Genomic DNA, 19,130 nt, shown 5'->3' on the forward strand with positions numbered 1-19,130 from the left:
TACGTCGTTTATAAAAAATTTAATTTGTAATCTTTTCACATTACATAAAATTAAATTATATGTTATACCATATTGTACTATTGAAAACGTCTTCCACGAACCGAGCAGTTGATATGTTTATTGTGGTAGAATGTGGTTAATCTGGATTCAAGTTTCCAACTCAACATGAGTGATTGCATTTACAGATAATTATTCTTTTAGTGCTAGGATATGCCAAAGCGCAGCGACTCTGGTGGCTTCATCAATCTCAACAAATGCTCTCATTTTGGCTATGTTGTTGATTGTTATACAACGCGGTTAATTAGATTCAAGTCCTAGACTGCCTCGTTCAAAGGTGCCAAAAGCGCTTCAGGATACCGAGTCCTATTTTTGAACAAAGTGCTCGAGGAGGGAGAATTTAATGTGGTTGCAATAATTGAGGAGTTTCCGCAGTTCAACGAAGATGATACGTATATAAAATGTCATATATATATCATGTCGTAATATTTCCATCTACTATTTTCATAATATTTTTTGTCATCTCTTGTAGGATGTTTTCGGCTGTACCTTAATTAGCGGCAACTAACTTTGAAATAATCTTCCATCAATGCCTTGGCCCGTTCAACTACTATTGTTAGAACGCACTATAGAAGACAAATGATGGTAGAACCATTTATGTTTTCATTTGATTCTAGATGCATCATCTTCACCACTGTTAATTACCTATGGCAAAGCGCTTAACCATCCATGTGAAGCCAATTATTGTGTGTGTGTGTGTATATATATATATGATGCGCTATTTATACATGAAGTGCTAGGATATATACATGATTGGAGATGTTAACTATTACTTGGTGGACGGTAATGTTTGCACTTGTGAAGTCAAAACATAAACTACTATTAAGTTTCTAATGTATGTATTTGTCCACAGGATGTGACTTGGTGCATCGGGGAAATGAGCTATGTTCATGTTACCCATTTGTGTTTTTGTGAATGAGTTTTGCTAAGGATCTCCGTCCACAGCCCATCTCTAGTTCAGAAAATGTAAGTTTTACAAAAAAAAATGACTGGGTATTAGTCAACGTGCGATTGCAATGCAACTCATCAATGAAAAATAAGAAGAGTTATAAGTATTGTAAATGATTAAATGTACGTACCTACTCACGGTGGACATATAAGCATCTATACTTGGGGAAATGTCACTAGCTCATACTAGTACTTGTTTGTTGGCAACTACTACATCAGAATATTATTATAGCCTTGTTAGTCCTTAGTAATTAAAAGTGTACATGAAGGATGCTGTACAATAGTTAGATTTCTTAAGCTTTGACCTCTCCTCGCCTTAATAATAAATTTATAGAGTTATTGTGGTATAGTACAACCCATTGGCATTGGGTGCATGCGTCTCTCGTCAAACGTTTGGCAGCCGTCACGTCCATTCTTGAAAGCTCGCGTGTTTATTTTGCGCAACGAGAAACACGTACCCCCAATCGCAACCGATCTTATCATATTAATTAGGCGTCTCGTGTCACTGTGTCCAGCCCAGCTGCCACCAGCGGCTGCCATCAACCATAGAGGATGTACATCTGATCCGATGCTTGACACCAATTAAAAATATTAAATATAGATTAATTAAAAAAATTAATTGTATAAATGAAGGCTAATTCGCGAGATAAATTTATTAAGGCTAATTAAATTTATTAAGGCTAATTAGTTCATAATTTGGTAATATTATGCTACAGTAAATATGTGCTAAGAACGGATTAATTAGGTTTAATAGATTCGGCTCATGAATAGTCTCCATTTTCGCAATTGTTTTTATAGCTAGCTCATGTTTAGTCCGTCTAATTGGTATCCAAATATCCGATGTGACCTGTACTAAAAGTTAGCCTCTAGATCCAAACAGTTCCTTAGTAGTGCCACCTTAAGTCACATGCTAGATGTACGGAGAAAGGAAAATAGAATTTGGATTCTATTTCCTCCATTCCAAATTTAATATGTATTCCTATCTAGAAAAGTTAAAATAACCTATAATCTATCTATATGTACCATCCGTTAATTATTCTGTTTAAAAATTATCATAAGCTCTGAAGCATCAAGATTTTAAATAATTAGCTGATTACTGCTGCTTTTGACACGGTGTCAAACACTAAGCCCCGACGTGCAATAATCCGCAAACGCACAGCTCGCAGCAAACATGAGAAAACCGGCCTGGATTGCTTTACATGGGTCATCCGAGCAGGAGCATTGAATTGGCCACCACCACATGTGTGGCTTGGTGATTGGCCATGAAACACTAACTGGCCGCAGGAAGGCAAGCGAGCGAGTCCCCACTCCCCAATGCTATCGTCGGGTGGGTTGGGGCCTATATAGATTACACTTTCAATACGATCGTTGGGTGGGTGGGTTGGAGTCTATATTTCACTTTTCAATACAACAATGATTTTACCCACAGACAGGCTATTTGTATTGGGTTTTTTTATCACTTAAGCTGACTACCAATGGAAATGGGAAATGTAGCCTAAGTGTCTTGCTTCTGAAACTCCCCTTTACAGGCAGGCGCCTCTTTAAATGCCCCTATTTTCTAGAGGCAATGGCCTAACTTAACCTTCTTGAGAAATATGCCTATTTTGAAAGGGCAATTCACATAAGAAATTGCCTCTAGAAATTAAATCCACTTCAAAAAGTACTGCAAACATCCCTATTAATGGAAAGATTCAGAACTTTTCAGACGGGGTCTAATTTTATAAAGATTATACCATTAGAGGATATATACAACTATGTAGTTCTTTTCATCTAATACGGTTTGGGGGTTAAAATATATTTAATGAGTCTTAACTATGTTTAATACATTTTTGCTTCCATGACAACATGTACGGCTAGGCACTTTAGAGTTGCTACTATCCGAGCCATTATCGCTTCAAGAATAGTTAGCTGGACGATTCATTATGTACCATGTTGCCACCCTGGTTTTTAAGGATAAAACTAAATTTAGAAAATATATATATATATATAGAACCGGTCTATTCATTAGCTCGCTGCAAGCCGAATAATGTTCAGCGCACCCCGCGGCTCTCCATCCGAGCTCCGGCCAGCCCCTACGGCCGTAAAAATGTGTCTGTTTTGTGCTGCAGCCGTAAAAATTGATAGTACATCGATTCTGCATCTGATTTCAGCACCGGTGATCCTTCCACGGGTCAGCCATCTCCTGTGCGCGGAGGGCGGAGCAGAGTATGTCAGGGCGTCGCGGGCAAGAAAGCTGCAGTCCCAATCTTTTTTCAAGTGGAACGGTGATGCGCTGGTCGACCATCCCCTGCTTCGACGGTCATCACCGACGCCATGCCCTAGCACAACACATGCAGCAACCCAACCAAGGGGTACCGATAATTCCATGGCGGCAGCGGTCTCCTGCCGTTTAAGTTCACACAGCATGCGAAATCTTTTGAGCAGGCAGCGCATGCGACATGCATGGAATCTCCATTGTATATCAATTAATATAATGTAAAATTGCAGTGATTTCATGAGTCTGTTTAAACTTGCAGGCCTACAATGAACACTTGGAAGAGCAATATACGTCATTTGTTTTCGGGAGAGCGATATCTTTGGATTGATGGCATGCATGTCTAAGTGAATTCAAGCATGCAACGCATGAAGACAGATCCTTGATTTGCTCCTCCAACTAATTACTTCCGGAGATAATGAGGGTGACCAACAGAACCTAGCGGCCTTGCCGCCTCCACTAATCAGGTAGGAGCGAGAGAGGAGTAATTTTGGTATACTTTGCTCCAACTAATTACTTCCGGAGATAAGGAGAGTGACCAACAGAGCTTGACGGCCTTGCCGCCTCCACTAATCTGCTATGCGCGAGAGAGGAGTAATTTTCGTATACATGTGAGAGATTAAATGGTTCATAAACCATAACTCTTTGTTGATGGAATATTATTAATGGTTGCAAGAAGTAGGCATGCGAGAATATTAATTTTGTATGCATGCAAGATATGGTATATTGTTTAAAAAATGATAGGATCTATTTTCTATTTTAGTTGTTCAAAATCTCACAATTAGTATTTTATAATGCAGAATTACTGCTCCCAAAAATTTAAAATTACTTCACATACTGCAAGGTTGAAAACATGTAAAACCGAAAAGAGAATAGTAGCTTAGATAGTTACAACTATGAAAAACTATTGCTTGTTCTTTAAAGATTAATCCTTTGCTTTCTAAACGATTACTCCTTGTGTATATGGTTGATTACTCTGTCGTATATGCAAACACAATTCCTTCTTTAAACATTATTCCTTTGGTCTCTAAAATAATATTTCCTATGTATTTTACCAATTACTCTGTTCGTCGGCATAAACACAACTATGGAAAATTATTCCATGTTGTACAAGATTACTCCTTTTGTTCTTCAAGTGTTATTCATTGTTCTATAAAGATTACTTCTTTCGTCTCTGGTGATTACTCATTGTGTATATGACCAATTACTCTGTTTGACAATGTAAACATAATCATGAAAAAAATTATCCGTTCCTTTATAGAATTACTCCATTGGTATGTAAAAGATTATTCCTCATATTTGCGGAAAATTCCTACATGGGAGTAACCATTTCCCATAGTAGCTTATGGCCGCATTGTTGACCTTCAGGCGTCGGAGTGCGGAGGGAGGCGGGGTGCCATCGTTAATGGCTGCGCTGCCGCTTGGTGCGTCGAAGTGGGGAGGACGATGGGGGCTGACGCCGGGCAAGCTCGACCGCGCAGCCTAGAGATGTAGAGGCTGTTCTACCTCGCCGCCCGTGACCTGCTCCGGGGAGGGAGCCCGCAATGTGGGAGGGAGCAAGCCGTCGGCGGCTCGTCGGAGTGCGAGGGGTCAGGGCCAGCATCGGTCGTGCCACCATGGAGAGGAGAACACGAAGAAAGAGAATAGGAGGATCTAAATGAACGGTTGACAGAGGTCAAGGGTGGGAGCTTTATTTATACTGGGTAGTTTGTAACGGGGGAGTTTTTTACGGAGAATTTTAATTGGGTTGCCGGAGGTGGGTGGCGCTGCGCCGACATGTTGAATATTATTTAACTCACAGTGAGTAGAATAGATAATAGGCATATATATATATATACACACACTATGTTAGGATTAAGTTTCATAGATAGAGCGACTTCAAAAGTGAATAATCATAAATAATATTATGTAAAAAGAATTGTGACAACTTAAAGTCTATTAGAGAAATATAACTTATTCTAAAATCATAATCTCCAAACATCACAGATAGTCACGACTAGAGGTTATGTACACATATAACTCAGCATGAGCCTTAGGAAACTTCACAACACTTCCTATTTTGAATAGCAATTATAACAATGGTGAGTTCACTTAAGTTTATTACGTATCAAATGTGGAAATAATATGATATGAAAGGTTATTAACAAGAAAAGGCTGGCTGTTTGACTGTGGTCAACAATTTTAATTGACCAAGTTTTATTAGCATTTAATACTAATGTACAAGTATATACCAACCCACATTATAAGAAACAGTGAACAAAAGCATAGAACATAATCAAAAGTGTGAATCACAATTTAATTCATATTTAAGTTCATTAATCTTGTGAGGATTTAGACCACTCTTGAGCACGGCTGATATATCAGTTTTAGACACCCTTTAGAGATTGCACACTTTACGCACAAGTCTGTGTTACCCGTCACGCTATGCTATCACACTTCCAAGGTGACTGCATGGATACACTATACGACCTTACTTTATCCGTGTCAACAAGCAATTCAAAATACCTCAACGGTTTTAAAACAGGTCCGAAAGACTCTCTAATAAGTAGTAGTCTAGGCTGAGTGTACCCTCCCCAAAAGCGGATATACCCCATAGGCATACTAACCCTTTTAGCATGCCGAGTACCCCTCTTAAACTTGGTCTTCCCCTCATGCGCCTTTCGGTAAGCTACTAACATACTAGAAAAACTTTATTAATAAAAACTTTATTAATTAGACAAAATAAGTGCCCAATTATTTCTTCATTTTCATTTATAATAGAAAATAATTATAAAATCACCCTTACTAATGACGGATTAGATCTCCCCTGTACTATATACCACTACCACTAGTGTGGTGGTATTGTGTATCATAAAAAAATCTCTTTGGAATCTATAGAAGGCCGTGTTTGTAACATCTGATCCAGTACTGCAACCGAATTAAATTATTCTCTATACTATTTCCAGTCAAACACCTGTCCAAATAACCCTATTTTTAGATGCTGTTATCTAAGTTGACGACCCCAAAAAAATAGACCCATTTTGAAAGGCATTCACATGTGCAACCACATCTATAAATTGATTTCGAGATGTGGACCACATAAGCAACAACATCCAAAATTGCAAACAACATTATCTGAAGAAACGAATTGTAACTTTTTGTATGAATCCTGATGGGTTCTAATTTTATATGACAATTATACCAAGGAGATCTGAATTTTGTAGTTCAATATTTTATTTTTCATATGAAAAGAGCTCCTTAAAATATTCTACCTGATTATTAATGCTAAAATATTTGAACCAAAAATAGCATCATTAGATGAAACCAAAATAACACCTCAGCTTTGACCACCTAGGGAAATAGTAAGAATTAAACATCAAAGTTTCATGGAAGCCTCTGATTAGTGAATGGATTGGAGTACAGCTTAAGAATCAGTGTGCTTCGGGTGCATGCATTATTAGGGTTATGTCCGATAGCTAACCTTTGCATTAAATGGGAGTTTTATGAGGAAATTCATGAGCATTAAATAACATGCAAGATCAGCAATTTTGCTGACTTGATAGTGTTATTATGAGAAGAGATGAGGGAGAACTTTATAAGATAAAAAGAAGTTTCATCTTCGTAAAACCCAACCGACACACAGTTACCTATACTAATACTGGCGTTGTTCCGATCCATCACTTTCCCATACCAATGGTCATTACTGGTAAAATCATGTACCCTACTATAGCTCATGCTGTTTATTTTGCACAACGAGAAATACGTAACCAGTAGCAGTCAATCGTCCCATCAGATTTTCCTGCGTTGTACGGTTTGCACAACGATCAGGTGCATGAATGTGCTTTATATCTTATAGACATTTAGCTAATCCATTGGTGTTATTCCACCCCATCATTGTCTACGTACCAATCAATAGGTAGGTACCAGCTTGCATTGTGGTCTCTCTTCGTGCCATCTGGAACACGTACAGTTGCTCAATAGGGGGATTTGAAAGCTTCACTGATGATTGGGTAACAATTGATCATGGTGGTGTTGGCAGGGATGATTATTGTAATAATGATGAGGAGGCTGATAATTGTGAGATTGATCCTAATATGGAAGAACTGTTGCGTCATGTGGAACCTGAAGTGTTAATTGGCAGTGCAAAGTGGTTAAAAAAATTTGATGCGCTCAAGAAGATCGCTCGTGATGTTGCAACTGGGACAGCAATGGCAGGCCGCATGTTGCATTGTACACCAATTCCGCCCGAATACACCAAGGTACAAGTGGTAACAGTACTCGATAATCACTTGAATGACGAGTTAGACATCCCCACAGGTTAGATTCAGCTTCTGGGAGATGCGGTTAACCAGTTCATCCTGTGGCATCGACAAAACATCATCCTGACTGTTGCACCACAAACCTATCAATCTAATAGCCAGTCATTGCCTCCAATGATGGAAGAGCAGCCACAACCATATGAAGCTGAGGATGACGATTGGGTTAATAGCCTGCTAGCAAAAGAGGCGTTAGAGTTTGATAATTTACCGCCTTCATCACCGTTACAGCCAATAAGTTCATCACCCAAGAGTTTAGAAAAAGCTCCATCTACATCCAAACCAGTAGACGTGGGCGTACGAATATGTGTGCCCCACATGATTGAAACATATCAAAAGGAGCCATTAGCAATGGTTGAAAAATTCTTATTAGTGCAACGAAGAACAGTTCAGCCCACAAAGCATCGGCCTCTGCTAGCAACATTAAAAAGAGTCCAGAGAGGTCATCTGATTTTTGGGCTACACATGAATGTACGGCCGAATATGAACATGGCAAGCCTTTCCTTCATGATTGGGAACTACTAGAAGGACGGTGTGAGATGAGAAAGTTTCATGCCTGGATCATGAGAGTAATAAAGTTGGGTGTTCGGTCGATCAAGACAAAAATCCTAAGGAAATGTTTTGGTATGTTGGAGAGTCGTCCCATCCTCATTGAATTTGATGACTTGCACGCTCTGTGCCATTGGAAAAGACTCGACAAGACTCGACGTACAACTTATTTTCGTGTGGTGTTTGTAAATACTTCACCATATGTTCTTCTAATCTTTCCATCTTACAACCAAAATAATGAATTGCGCCTTCCATAAAATATCCTGATGCAGAATGCAATTTGAAGATGAAAGAAAGATGAATTGCATACTGCAACCATCAGATCATCGCCCGGACTGAATACTGCTTTAGGCTTACTAAAGATGTTAGAGATAAAGTTGAAGACGTGACAACTGATGAGGCCAAAGAACAAATCAAAAGAGAAGCATATAATAATCGCAAGAATACGGTCGCGATCTATATATAACAAATCATTAGGAAATGGAAGAATAAAAATTACATCATGTGTCTCTATGCTTTTGAGTAAGTTTTTTTGACCTATACGAACTATACTCCCTAACTAAATACAGTATGAATCATATACGTTCATATTTTGCAACGACCACTGGATCTTAATCATGATCCAACCGAAGCGGGGCCTTGCGGTGGTCTTGGACTCAGCCGACTACCCACATGAGAAATATGCGGAGTTCATTGAAATCCTACACAAGTAAGTCACATAATTGCTTTTTATGCTTATTTATAGAAAAATATATGAAAGTTCTTAAATTAACTTTTTATACGTGTTTTGACCCGCGCTTACTGGTTTAGCAAGATTAACGAAGACCTACATCTGGAAGGAGGACCTGGATATTTGAATCTAATACATCAAAAATGGGTTAGTGCCTATTTTCGTAAATTATTACGTATCACTACGTTACTGTTAGCTAATTTATATAGTGTCACAAACAACCTCGGGGGACTGTGCTTTGTGGATACTATGTGTGCGAATTCCTCAGGAACAACGGGCTCTACCGAACGAACCCCGAAGATATATGTTATTACTATACCCATGTTTATATTCAGATCCTTCATTTTCCATATCTATACCCATGTAATCTAATTAACACTAATCCTTCTACTCTCATATAATTTTTTGTTGCAGTTGCCGGAGATTCGAAGAGCCGATAGATCATTAAGCAAAGACGATATTGATGACATTTGCGCCGACATGTGCAGATTCATCTATCGCGAGATCTGTCTCATGAGAAAGGATGTACTATAGCGATGAAAGCGAGTTGTCTGCACACAAGTGTCGTCAACTTGGCAACTGGGAAGATACTGCTAGGTGAACAGATCAGTCATATATATTCATGCTACATTATAACATGAAAGACGAATGCATCGTATGAGTTGTGCAATAATTAATTATCTCATCAAATATATAATATTAATTTCTTATATGTGTGTATATATTAATATATAATACTAATTATTTACATATGTAAATGAAAATAAATACAGAAACTGTATTTGCAACTGCCGAAATACATTTGTCAAAATTGGCGGAAAATTTAAATTTAAAAATTGGCGGGAAATTTAAATTTAAAAACTGGCGGGAACATTTGAGAATTCAAACCTGGTGCGGACAGTGATGATTTATGCTGACGGGCATTGAGGTATTTGTGCTGCCGTTTCACCCACCACAGATGTACCCCGCCAGCACAAATTGATCTCAGGAACCGCCAGCACAAATTGGCATTCGTGCTGACAGCGACACTCGGCCCGCCAGCACAAAGCAATTTGATCACCAGCGGAAACCTTTTCTGTACAAGTGAAATGGATTATTGACCCATGTCCTGCAAGGGCATGCATGTGTTATGGCCGGGTGGATTGGAGTAGATGCAAGAAGGAAGTGTACTCGCCCTCCTGAAGGATTTCCCAGATGAACCGGCCAACATATTTAGAGCTGATTGCTGCCTAATAACTATATATATGTCTATCAATAAGGGGTAAAGGGTAGAAAAGTGAAGGTGAAAAAATGAAACAAAACGTGTAGAACACTAGAAGATGGAAACAAGGATGTGCATATAGGAGCCAAATTTACCTTTCTATTAATAACCAGAATTATTGCAGGTTGATCCGCATATATAAGCATCTCTGTTCAATTTGGCATGTTTAATTAGAAAGTCTTAATAACCAAGGGGACAAGAACAGAACCCTTCTTCATTTTAATTAGGAGTGCAAGTAAAATTACATCCTTCTTGTCTCCATTTATCAAAAAAGTATTGGCCAAAATGCCTGTTGTACCATTATTCGTACATTTGTGCATTTTTTAAGGTAAATTTTATTTATGTATTTACTTTCACTCCTATATATATGTATTACTATTGGCCTACGACCAATTGCTTGCTGACTTGAGGTCCAGACTAGCTAGCTAGAGTGTCTGGAGAGAGCCCTTGAAGTGAGATAGATATATAATTGTGAAGGGGCTGTGCCTTCATTTAGAGTGATGAATGAGTATGTGTTCCACACGCATCGCTACACAACACATCATCCGTCTTGCCCTCTCTTTGCATCTAACTATTGTCAAGGTCTTATTGTGCTTGGGAATTGGAGTCGTCTCGTCTGGGAGAAACAAAACCCAAATGGAACCCATATCTTTGCAGTTTGTGTTCGCCATGTGAGTCATTAGCACCAGAAGGGCAGTGGCTGAATGACCCCCAGAACCTTTCACCACTGGTATAGTGCAGATTCCTAGGGTCAACGCCATGGAGTGATCTTTTGCATATCCGTTTAGTCCTCTTGCTCACATATGAAAATAGCCCAAAGCCCATCAAGATCGAAATAGAGAAGATGGACCTAGAGAAGCGCACAAGGGAAGAAGCACTATACGTCCCTGAGACTGCCTTGCAGTGTTTGTTCGACAAAATCATTTGGCTTGTTTACCTGCATCTACTTCACGAGTCCTTGTGTCAACGGAAAGCATGATTTCTTTCAGCGCCATGTTGGTTCTAGAGAGGTGTAAAAATCTGTGACTTGGAAAATAATACATTGGAGGATGTTGTCCCCTATGTTGGCCGTGAGTTTGCAAGCAAAGCTCCAGCTGGGATATGGATCACACCAAATCTTTGACAGAGAATAGTTCAAGTAACCTGTGTGCATGGTTTCTTCATAAATTGTTGCTAGTTTACTAGGAGACCCGAACAGGGCTTGTGTGTTGACTGATCCCCGTTTTTCTTGTGTTCCGTAGGTCAAAAATTCAAATTTGCCGAAAAAAGAACTTCCATAACGTCGGGTTCTTCGACCCCGATATTATACACGAGAAAACGGTAGAGCAAAACCCTGAAGAAATAGTCAATATTATATACAGGGGTCGAAGAATTTTTTCCTCAATGTGCATCATATTGTCTATCTTGGTTTGCACAGTTTCACATTGATTAAGACATGCTTGAATTTTTTCCCCCTTCTCTCAATTTTTTTGTTTTTTTTCTGTCCTCAATCATCATAATCATCCATGTTTTTCTCAAGCAGACTTAAATCAACTTTGAGATGACCTTGTTTCTCACTGTTCAGTCGAATATCGTTCGGAGTTCCTGCTGCAGTGTTATGTGAATTATTCTGGCATTTGTAGTGCCGTATTTCCATGGTGTTCCTTAATGGATCCATAGCCTCTGCTCAATTGTAACAGCAGAGGTGTTTCGTTTAGCCATTTACATCATACCCGAGACATACAGATAACCTGATAAGTACTTGGATTGTTCACAGCTGGAAATAGTAAAAATGTAGTTCGATTGTATATCTGTCAAGTCCTTTTTTTGCTGCGCAGCAGAAATTGTCACGCTGTAGAATCTTTCACCAACCACTTCTTAACCAATTACCACTACATATAGTTATGATGTTCTAGGTTCTAGCATAAGCAATACAAACATAGCAGATCCTATATGTACCGACACACTAAGATAATTTACATGAAAACCAATCCAAACTTTGCACTCCGACTCATCTTTTTATGGGACCTGGCTCGGGTCAATGATATAGCCGACTGGACCTTCACGGGCCATGGAGGCCCTACGAGAAATCGAGGGCGGCCTCCTGAGCTCAACATTGACTGGAACTGGCATCTCGTCAGAGTGACCAGAAATGCAGAGTGATCCATTTTCATCCTGATCCCAGTAAACCTCAACCATGACGCCTCTTGGATGCTCTTCTGTCTCAGTTCCAGGAATACCAACAAAACGAGCACCCTTCGGAATCTGCATTGTCAAAGAGGCAAAATCAAAGAAGAGAAAACAATATTCTAATGTATCCCCAGACAAGCAGTTTTTTTTTGTTTTTGACACAATCAGATAAGCAAACTATTGCTACTTGATAACAATATGTCTGCATCTCAGAGGTCATAAGATAAGTGTGGTAGTGTTCTTAGGATTACAAAGCACAGACCTGAATTGTTGCTCCTGATGACAGGTTAAGAGTCACCAAGGTGCCTTCAGCAGTAGAGCTCTCCAGCTCTGCCTGCTTTGCAATGTTCAGGAAAACCTCTTCAAGTGTTGTGAGACCAAGCTGAATATCTGATATTCCAAATTCCCCCTCCCTGTCTTGCAATTCCCCGAAGAATCTCTGTTTGTGGAAGTGTTAGTATATACTTTACCTCTTTGAAAGAAAAAAAATATGTATATCAGGGTTCTGTGCGCCAAGGTCTTACCGTCAGAAGCGGCTCTTTGTGATGGGGGATGACAAATGTCAAGAACGTCCTGCTCTCCTCTTTCGGGTCAACATCAAGCCGCTGGTCAGCACAAAAGAAAAAAGACATTTATATTCAAGATGCTAAGAGAACTAATGTTATGTCAATCTTGTTTAATCATGAGACACATACTTCCTTGAAGAACCATTTGACAGCTTCTATGTTAGGATTAACCGGGGCCTCGGTGTTGCTGTTGATATTAGGGCTCTGCATGTGGCCATTTCCAGAGAAATTAACGTTAGCGATGTATCCTGTTCCAAATTTCGACTTCAACCTTATCGATGTCCCAATGCACCGCAGTTTCCCCTTTGCCATTATAGCTATCCGGTCACTTAGAATATCAGCCTCCTCCATGGAATGGGTGGTCAAGACAATAGCTCTTCCTTTCTTGGCCTCTTCTATGATGTCCCAAACGTGCCTCCTTGTTATTGGATCCATGCCAGTAGTCTACATAGGATACACATGGTCATATACCCATGTTCACATGTGGAATGGGAGTCCAAAATCAAAGTAATGCTAAATTTGTTATGTCCTTACCGGTTCATCGAGAAAGACCAATTTTGGGTCACCAATTAGAGCTATCGCAACACTTAAGCGGCGCTTCATTCCTCCACTGTAGCTGCCTGCTCTAACATTGGTTACCTGGCTGAGCTTCACTTTGGCTAATGATTCCTCTGCTACCTGTGTTTGGTGATCAACCATACAAAAATCAAAATACGATACCATATGGATTTTAGAGAGAACAAGTCAAAAGGAATCTTAAGAAACATACCGACGTGATAGTTGATGGAGGCAATCCCTTGATACTGGCAAACAATTCCATGTGCTCTTTAGCTGTTAATGCATCCCACAGGATATCAAACTGCAAAATAATAGAAAAAATATTTATATCCTTTTTTAAATACATCACCACTTGCATCAGGAGTACAAAAATGACTACAGTACTACCTGTGGACAGACTCCAATCATCCTACGAATGTTTGTCATCCCCGCAGTGCTTCGGACAGAATGACCATAAATGAATGCTGTGAAATGTTTAGTTTGTACCATTAGCATGTCGGCAGTTATTTTGGAAAAATATATCAGAATCTGCTTTAATGAACGATACATACCATCACCTCCTGTAATTGGTGTGATTCCAGTCAGACAACTAATTGTAGTTGTTTTACCGGCTCCATTGGGCCCAAGAAGACAGAATAGCTGGTCCTTCTCAAGGTTCACCCATAAGCCCTGAAGAAATTTTTAGGTTATGAATTATCGATAAAGACAAGCAAGTTGTATCTAGTCCATGCCAGAAGCTAACTGATAACTTACTTTGACAGAATGGAATGGCTTAGTTGTTGAGCATTTGCAACAACCAATGCTGAAAGTTCCTGGATATGTCTTCCGCAGACCATGTATTTGAACTGCAACACCAGGATCCACCTCATTGTTTGCAGCTTGCTCCTTTACTAGGTTTTCCTCCGCAAGAACATCCTCATCAGTAGGGCTAGCATCATCAGCTGGACGGCTTGAACCAAAAAAGCTAAAGAGGCCTCCCTCTGGAATGCAGATTAATGGCTAGTATAAGAAACTACAGTTAAAACAATGTGAAGAGCTACTGAGTACTTCAATTTCTGACCTTGCATCTTGCCTCCTTTACCCGTCCAGTACGAGGGCATAAGAAAGTAGAAAACTGACTTTCGGACACCATTTACATTTGGAAGTATGTTGTCAAAGTAGATTGCCAAGACAAACCACAAGAAAAACGTGGAGATGAGCCATTTATAGATATCGTCCTGTTAGATATTTGTGAACATTAAGAACTTGAAATCTAGTGGCTAAAAGATGTAGTATCTAATAAAGAATGTTTTGCACATACTATAGTAATGACGCAGTCCGTCTCAAAAGATGGGCACTCCCCACGCTGATTCCAGCTGATACCTTTATCTTCAGGAGTGGCTGTTGCCTTTCCAAGAATGTTGAGGGCTTTGGCAAATACATCAGGAGGAAAGAGAGACCACAATGTTCGGTACAATTTTTTGTAGTCACTCGAATATGGGAACCCAAAGGTGGTAACAAGCTGCACATGGAGGCAATAACAAAGGTTTTTGCATATTTTCTGACAGAATGAAATACTGGATTCATAAGATGATGATTAACAAAGCATTACCTGAGTCAAAAACCCAATAATGAATATTGCAAATCCAACAGTGGTAGCTGATGCTGCCTTTGCTACGAATGTGGATATCATGAAGGCAAAACTAAGCTGCGGCAAACATCATGGATTTGTATGTAAGGGGGGACATTTAGCAAAAAGTATGCTTTGCAAATATGATAAGAATTAGGGAAATGTACAAACAAAATCCATCCATGCAATGAGTTCTTAACAAAATTGAGCATTACAAATGGGCACAATCAAAACAAACATGATCAATATTTACCACTTACCATGTTCAGTTGGAACAGGAAGAACAGGAGGAATAGGATTCCAAAGCTATTATTAAGGAAGAAGTCAAACTGGAACATCATCCCAAATAGAACAGTAAAAAGTGCTGAAACTGTTGTAAGAAGGGCCTCCCAGGTAAACCATGATAACCAGTAGGCTGATTCATAGAGCCCCATGGTAGACATAGCCTGCAAATATGTCAAAGCTTTGGGTCACTCAGAGCATAAAAGAAATGTAAATTTCAAAATGCTGTCGAACAACAGGTAAAGTTTGAACCTGACGAAGTTTTAATTCTTTCTCTGTCACCAAGGCACTGATTTGAAAAACAAATCCAAACATTGCGATCGCAAGGAAGAAAGTTGGCCCTGCTTGAGCAATGGTAGAGAAGGTTTCTGTGGCTGGGTGAGCAAATTCCTTGAACCCCACAGTCCAGCTAAAATTTGGATCTGTTACAATCATGAAAATTTAGACTTATTCTCCAAGCACAATTAACTAATTGAACCAAACATGCAACTAAAATTTACTTATCTAGACTATAGTAAATCGTCTGAAAGAAATAGTATTTAAAAGTACAAACGAGCAGGAATTGCTGTCACCGAACATGAGACTTATAGTATATGCATAGAAGCAACAATTTCATTAAAGAAGCATGGAAGCAGTAATACCTCCAATAAGCAGCCTTGCCATTTCTCTCTCAGCTGCAACTTGAAGTGGTATCTGGAACTTGAAGGTGGGGTCTTCATATGTTCCTCTCCGTGCTACCGGAGTAGAGTTTGTCTGGATACCATACTTTATCTGAGTGGCACTGATATCTTGAAAATGTAAAGCACCAGGGCAGCGCATTGGGTTTTGAAACAGCCAAGCATCAACATCATCCGGAGTTCTAAAACCTAAAACCTGAGAAATCACTGGGAATCAATCAGATAACCTGTTCAGTAATAATCAATTCTGGGGTGAAGTTGCAAACTTGATCAAGTTTCGGCTAGTGCACATACTCTGCCGATTCGAAATATAAGTTGTTTTGGGCTAATACATAAGGATTAACAAAGTGGACCAAATGACTTGGTGGGTCACTAATTTGGCAAGGGCGATAAAGCACAAATAGAGATAGAAATGCCTAGAAATTCTAGGATAACCTACACTGAGGAAACTACCAGAGAGCCAGGTTGAGAAAATACATCTGGGCTCAGAGAGAGTAATATATTTTTCGGGTTACCACTAAATCCTAGCTGACATCAAATGAAAACCTGATAGTAAATCATGAGAAGTCAAATGCCATATTTTACCTGATTCAGCATATAAAAGAAAAAAATCAGCAGTCAAATTTAATTAAACTAATTCAGACTATGGAATCGGACGCATGAATGCCAGGACTCCCAACTGAGCAGGACAGTTAAAGTTCCTGATCATTACGGCTTCACATTAAAATAATACACTTACAGAACCCTCGCACCAGTTCATTGATACATCGTCTAGACTATGCAAAGTTGCGAACCATGCAAGCTTCCCTAAAAATTCTCCAGCATATTCTTAGCTAACATTCCGAGGTGCATCCTCACCATCTTTGATTCCAAGGAAAGGCCTTAGTACACACCGGAGCACGAAAGTGACATGAAACAACATCAACCAAATTAGCTGTTCCGTGTGGACCTGAGAGTTCCCCAGATCACATGAGCAACAAACTAGGCATCCTTTTCGCACCACCCTTTGAGAAGCTCACAAAATTCTAAAATCTAAATTCTGAAGTGAGTGCCCACCACTTCCATCCAAAAGCCTGATGGACACAAATCAGATACTAAACTGTCAACATTTCCTGAATGATAATCTAAGTTCACCGTCGAAGCATCCAACCGCTCTGCTCCAAAATTATTAAGGAGATAAAACAATCCATAACAGCTGACAAGAATTAATGCAGTTAAGTTGAATTGAATTTATTTTGAAGTCCAAAAACCCAATCGTATGCATATAGGTTCTACCGTTATCAACAACAAATTCTCCAAACTCATGCAGCTCCCTGAATCGAAATCGCTTACTGAAATGCCCCAAAATTCTCCCTTTGAAGAGATTAAACTGACATACACCCAAATATTCACGCGGTTTTCTTTGTCGCCCAGTGTAAAACCGCGCCCCTGAAATAAAATCCAATCTTTCCCCTACCCAGAACCCAAATCCTGCTCTCAAAGAGAAAAAGAAAACCCCAAATTTGTCACACCAAACGTGCGAGCACGACATTCCCCGCCGCCCAGACGGGCCAGCCCAACTCCGCACGCGAAATCACACACCAATTCCACGGCAAAAATCGAGAAAGAAACACAATCTTCCCCAACCCAGACCGGTAACTGACGAAACTGACGCGGAAACAAAGGAGGGAGGAATCGGGACCTTGTCCGCGGGGATGGGCCGGCCGGGGTTGTTCCTTCGGATGGCGTCTACGAGTCCCCTGACGCGTGCGCTGCCGCCGTCGCTCCAGAGGAAGTCGTAGCAGGGGGACTTGATGAAGAACTTGTCCTCGCAGGGCGGGATCGGCGGCGCGACGAGCGCGGCCGGGTCCGGCACGTTGCGGTAGGCGGTGGTGCTGGAGAACCTGGAGCGCACGGCGCGGTCGATGCAGAAGATGAGGAAGATGAAGACGAGCGAGGAGAAGAGCTGCAGCGCCGCCGACCGGCGGTGCCGCCAGGTGAGCGTGGCGTTCTTGCGGAGCAGCGAGCGGTACTGCTGCCACGCGAGCGCGCCGCCGCTCAGGAGCTCCATTGGGGCCGGCCGGGATCGTCGCGGCCGCGGCCGCAGGGGGAGTTTCTTCTTCTCGGCTGGCGCGCTCTGCTCTTGGTCGCTCTGTCCTGGAGATTTCCGGGGACCAGTCTGAGGTTTGGGTATTTATAAGGGAGCAGTTTGAAAACGGCCAGAGACGGAGGGGAGGAAGACGGGGGTCGGGTGGGGCCCACATGTCTGCCTGCACCTGCAGATCGGCCTTGCGGCTGAATGAGCCGCAGTCCGCAGATTCAGAGAGCGCCTCCTTTTCTTTTTCTTTTTTTTTCTTGCTTTCCTTTTGAGATTAACCAAGCTAGTAGTTGTGATTAATTCAGATGCGTAGCGTAAAATAAATTGATTAAGATTCCGCAGTTGGGATTTCTAAAAATTTTGTTATTTTTTATTTATTTTTTGACAATGGCTAGACGCTGGATTGTGTAAGCTAGGGCTAGAAATGAATATCTTTTGCCTTTAAAAGAGCATAGATGATGGATGCACCAACATTGATATGAATTTAGAGGTACTCAATTATTGGACTTTGAATGCAGTAGAAATGTGGTTAGCTTAGAAATGGGAAGTTTTTTTTCCCAAATAGGGTAGTAATGAGTCATCAAGAATTTTGTGCACTCCATGTTGGGTCATTTGCATGTGCATTGACACAACTCCACTACCCCATCCATAATTTGAGAGACGATTTTTCCATAGTAATACTAGAACCTTACCGATCATTCAATGTGACACCACCGCCTTGCGTACCAATCATGTACTACTACCCCTCATCGAATGTATGAGAAATCATCTATCAAGAATTTACCGGAAAAATATTCAACACATAACACGTGTGGATTGTGGAAAGAGTGGAAGTTATAATAATTCAAAACAAAAGGGTAGACATTAATTAAAAATCAATGGTTTGCCCCCCTGTACTGAGGCGTGAGAACAGTAGAGGAAAACCTTCCTTCTAGACCCTCAACATGTTTGGTAATTAGATTGGGCTCTGTAACGGGATCTATTACTCAAATTGAGAATTTCCTCAGGGTTGTTCGATGAAGGACACGTGTAAAATTTTCGCAAACTTAGAGGTCCACAAGTCACAGATATCATCGTTGTTATAAGGACGACTCCTGC

At 40.4% G+C, this 19,130-nt stretch overlaps 1 protein-coding gene across 1 annotated transcript; it reads right to left on the minus strand.

Moving 5' to 3' along the window:
* Positions 1-11,857: 11,857 nt before the first annotated feature.
* Positions 11,858-18,005, minus strand: LOC112897145 (ABC transporter A family member 2-like). Its single transcript, XM_025965358.1, has 16 exons — positions 17,637-18,005; positions 15,920-16,151; positions 15,531-15,700; positions 15,257-15,442; positions 14,979-15,074; positions 14,688-14,888; positions 14,448-14,604; positions 14,141-14,367; positions 13,939-14,056; positions 13,775-13,851; positions 13,599-13,688; positions 13,364-13,507; positions 12,959-13,273; positions 12,788-12,868; positions 12,526-12,702; positions 11,858-12,338 (listed from the first exon to the last, which is right to left on the minus strand). The coding sequence occupies exons 1-16, from the start codon at positions 18,003-18,005 to the stop codon at positions 12,093-12,095; spliced, it is 2,886 nt and encodes a 961-aa protein (XP_025821143.1). The 3' UTR covers positions 11,858-12,092.
* Positions 18,006-19,130: the final 1,125 nt, after the last annotated feature.

This window comes from Panicum hallii, chromosome 6, assembly GCF_002211085.1.
Source record: "Panicum hallii strain FIL2 chromosome 6, PHallii_v3.1, whole genome shotgun sequence".
NCBI lineage: Eukaryota > Viridiplantae > Streptophyta > Magnoliopsida > Poales > Poaceae > Panicum > Panicum hallii.

Excerpts from the sequence above, each read along its gene's own strand:
- LOC112897145 (XM_025965358.1), bottom strand. The coding sequence starts at position 18,005 with ATGGAGCTCCTGAGCGGCGGCGCGCTCGCGTGGCAGCAGTACCGCTCG. Across the intron at positions 15,075-15,256 it reads TCCTGTTCCAACTGAACATG|CTTAGTTTTGCCTTCATGAT; the intron begins GTAAGTGGTAAA and ends TGTTTGCCGCAG. Across the intron at positions 13,852-13,938 it reads ACCAATTACAGGAGGTGATG|CATTCATTTATGGTCATTCT; the intron begins GTATGTATCGTT and ends AACATTTCACAG.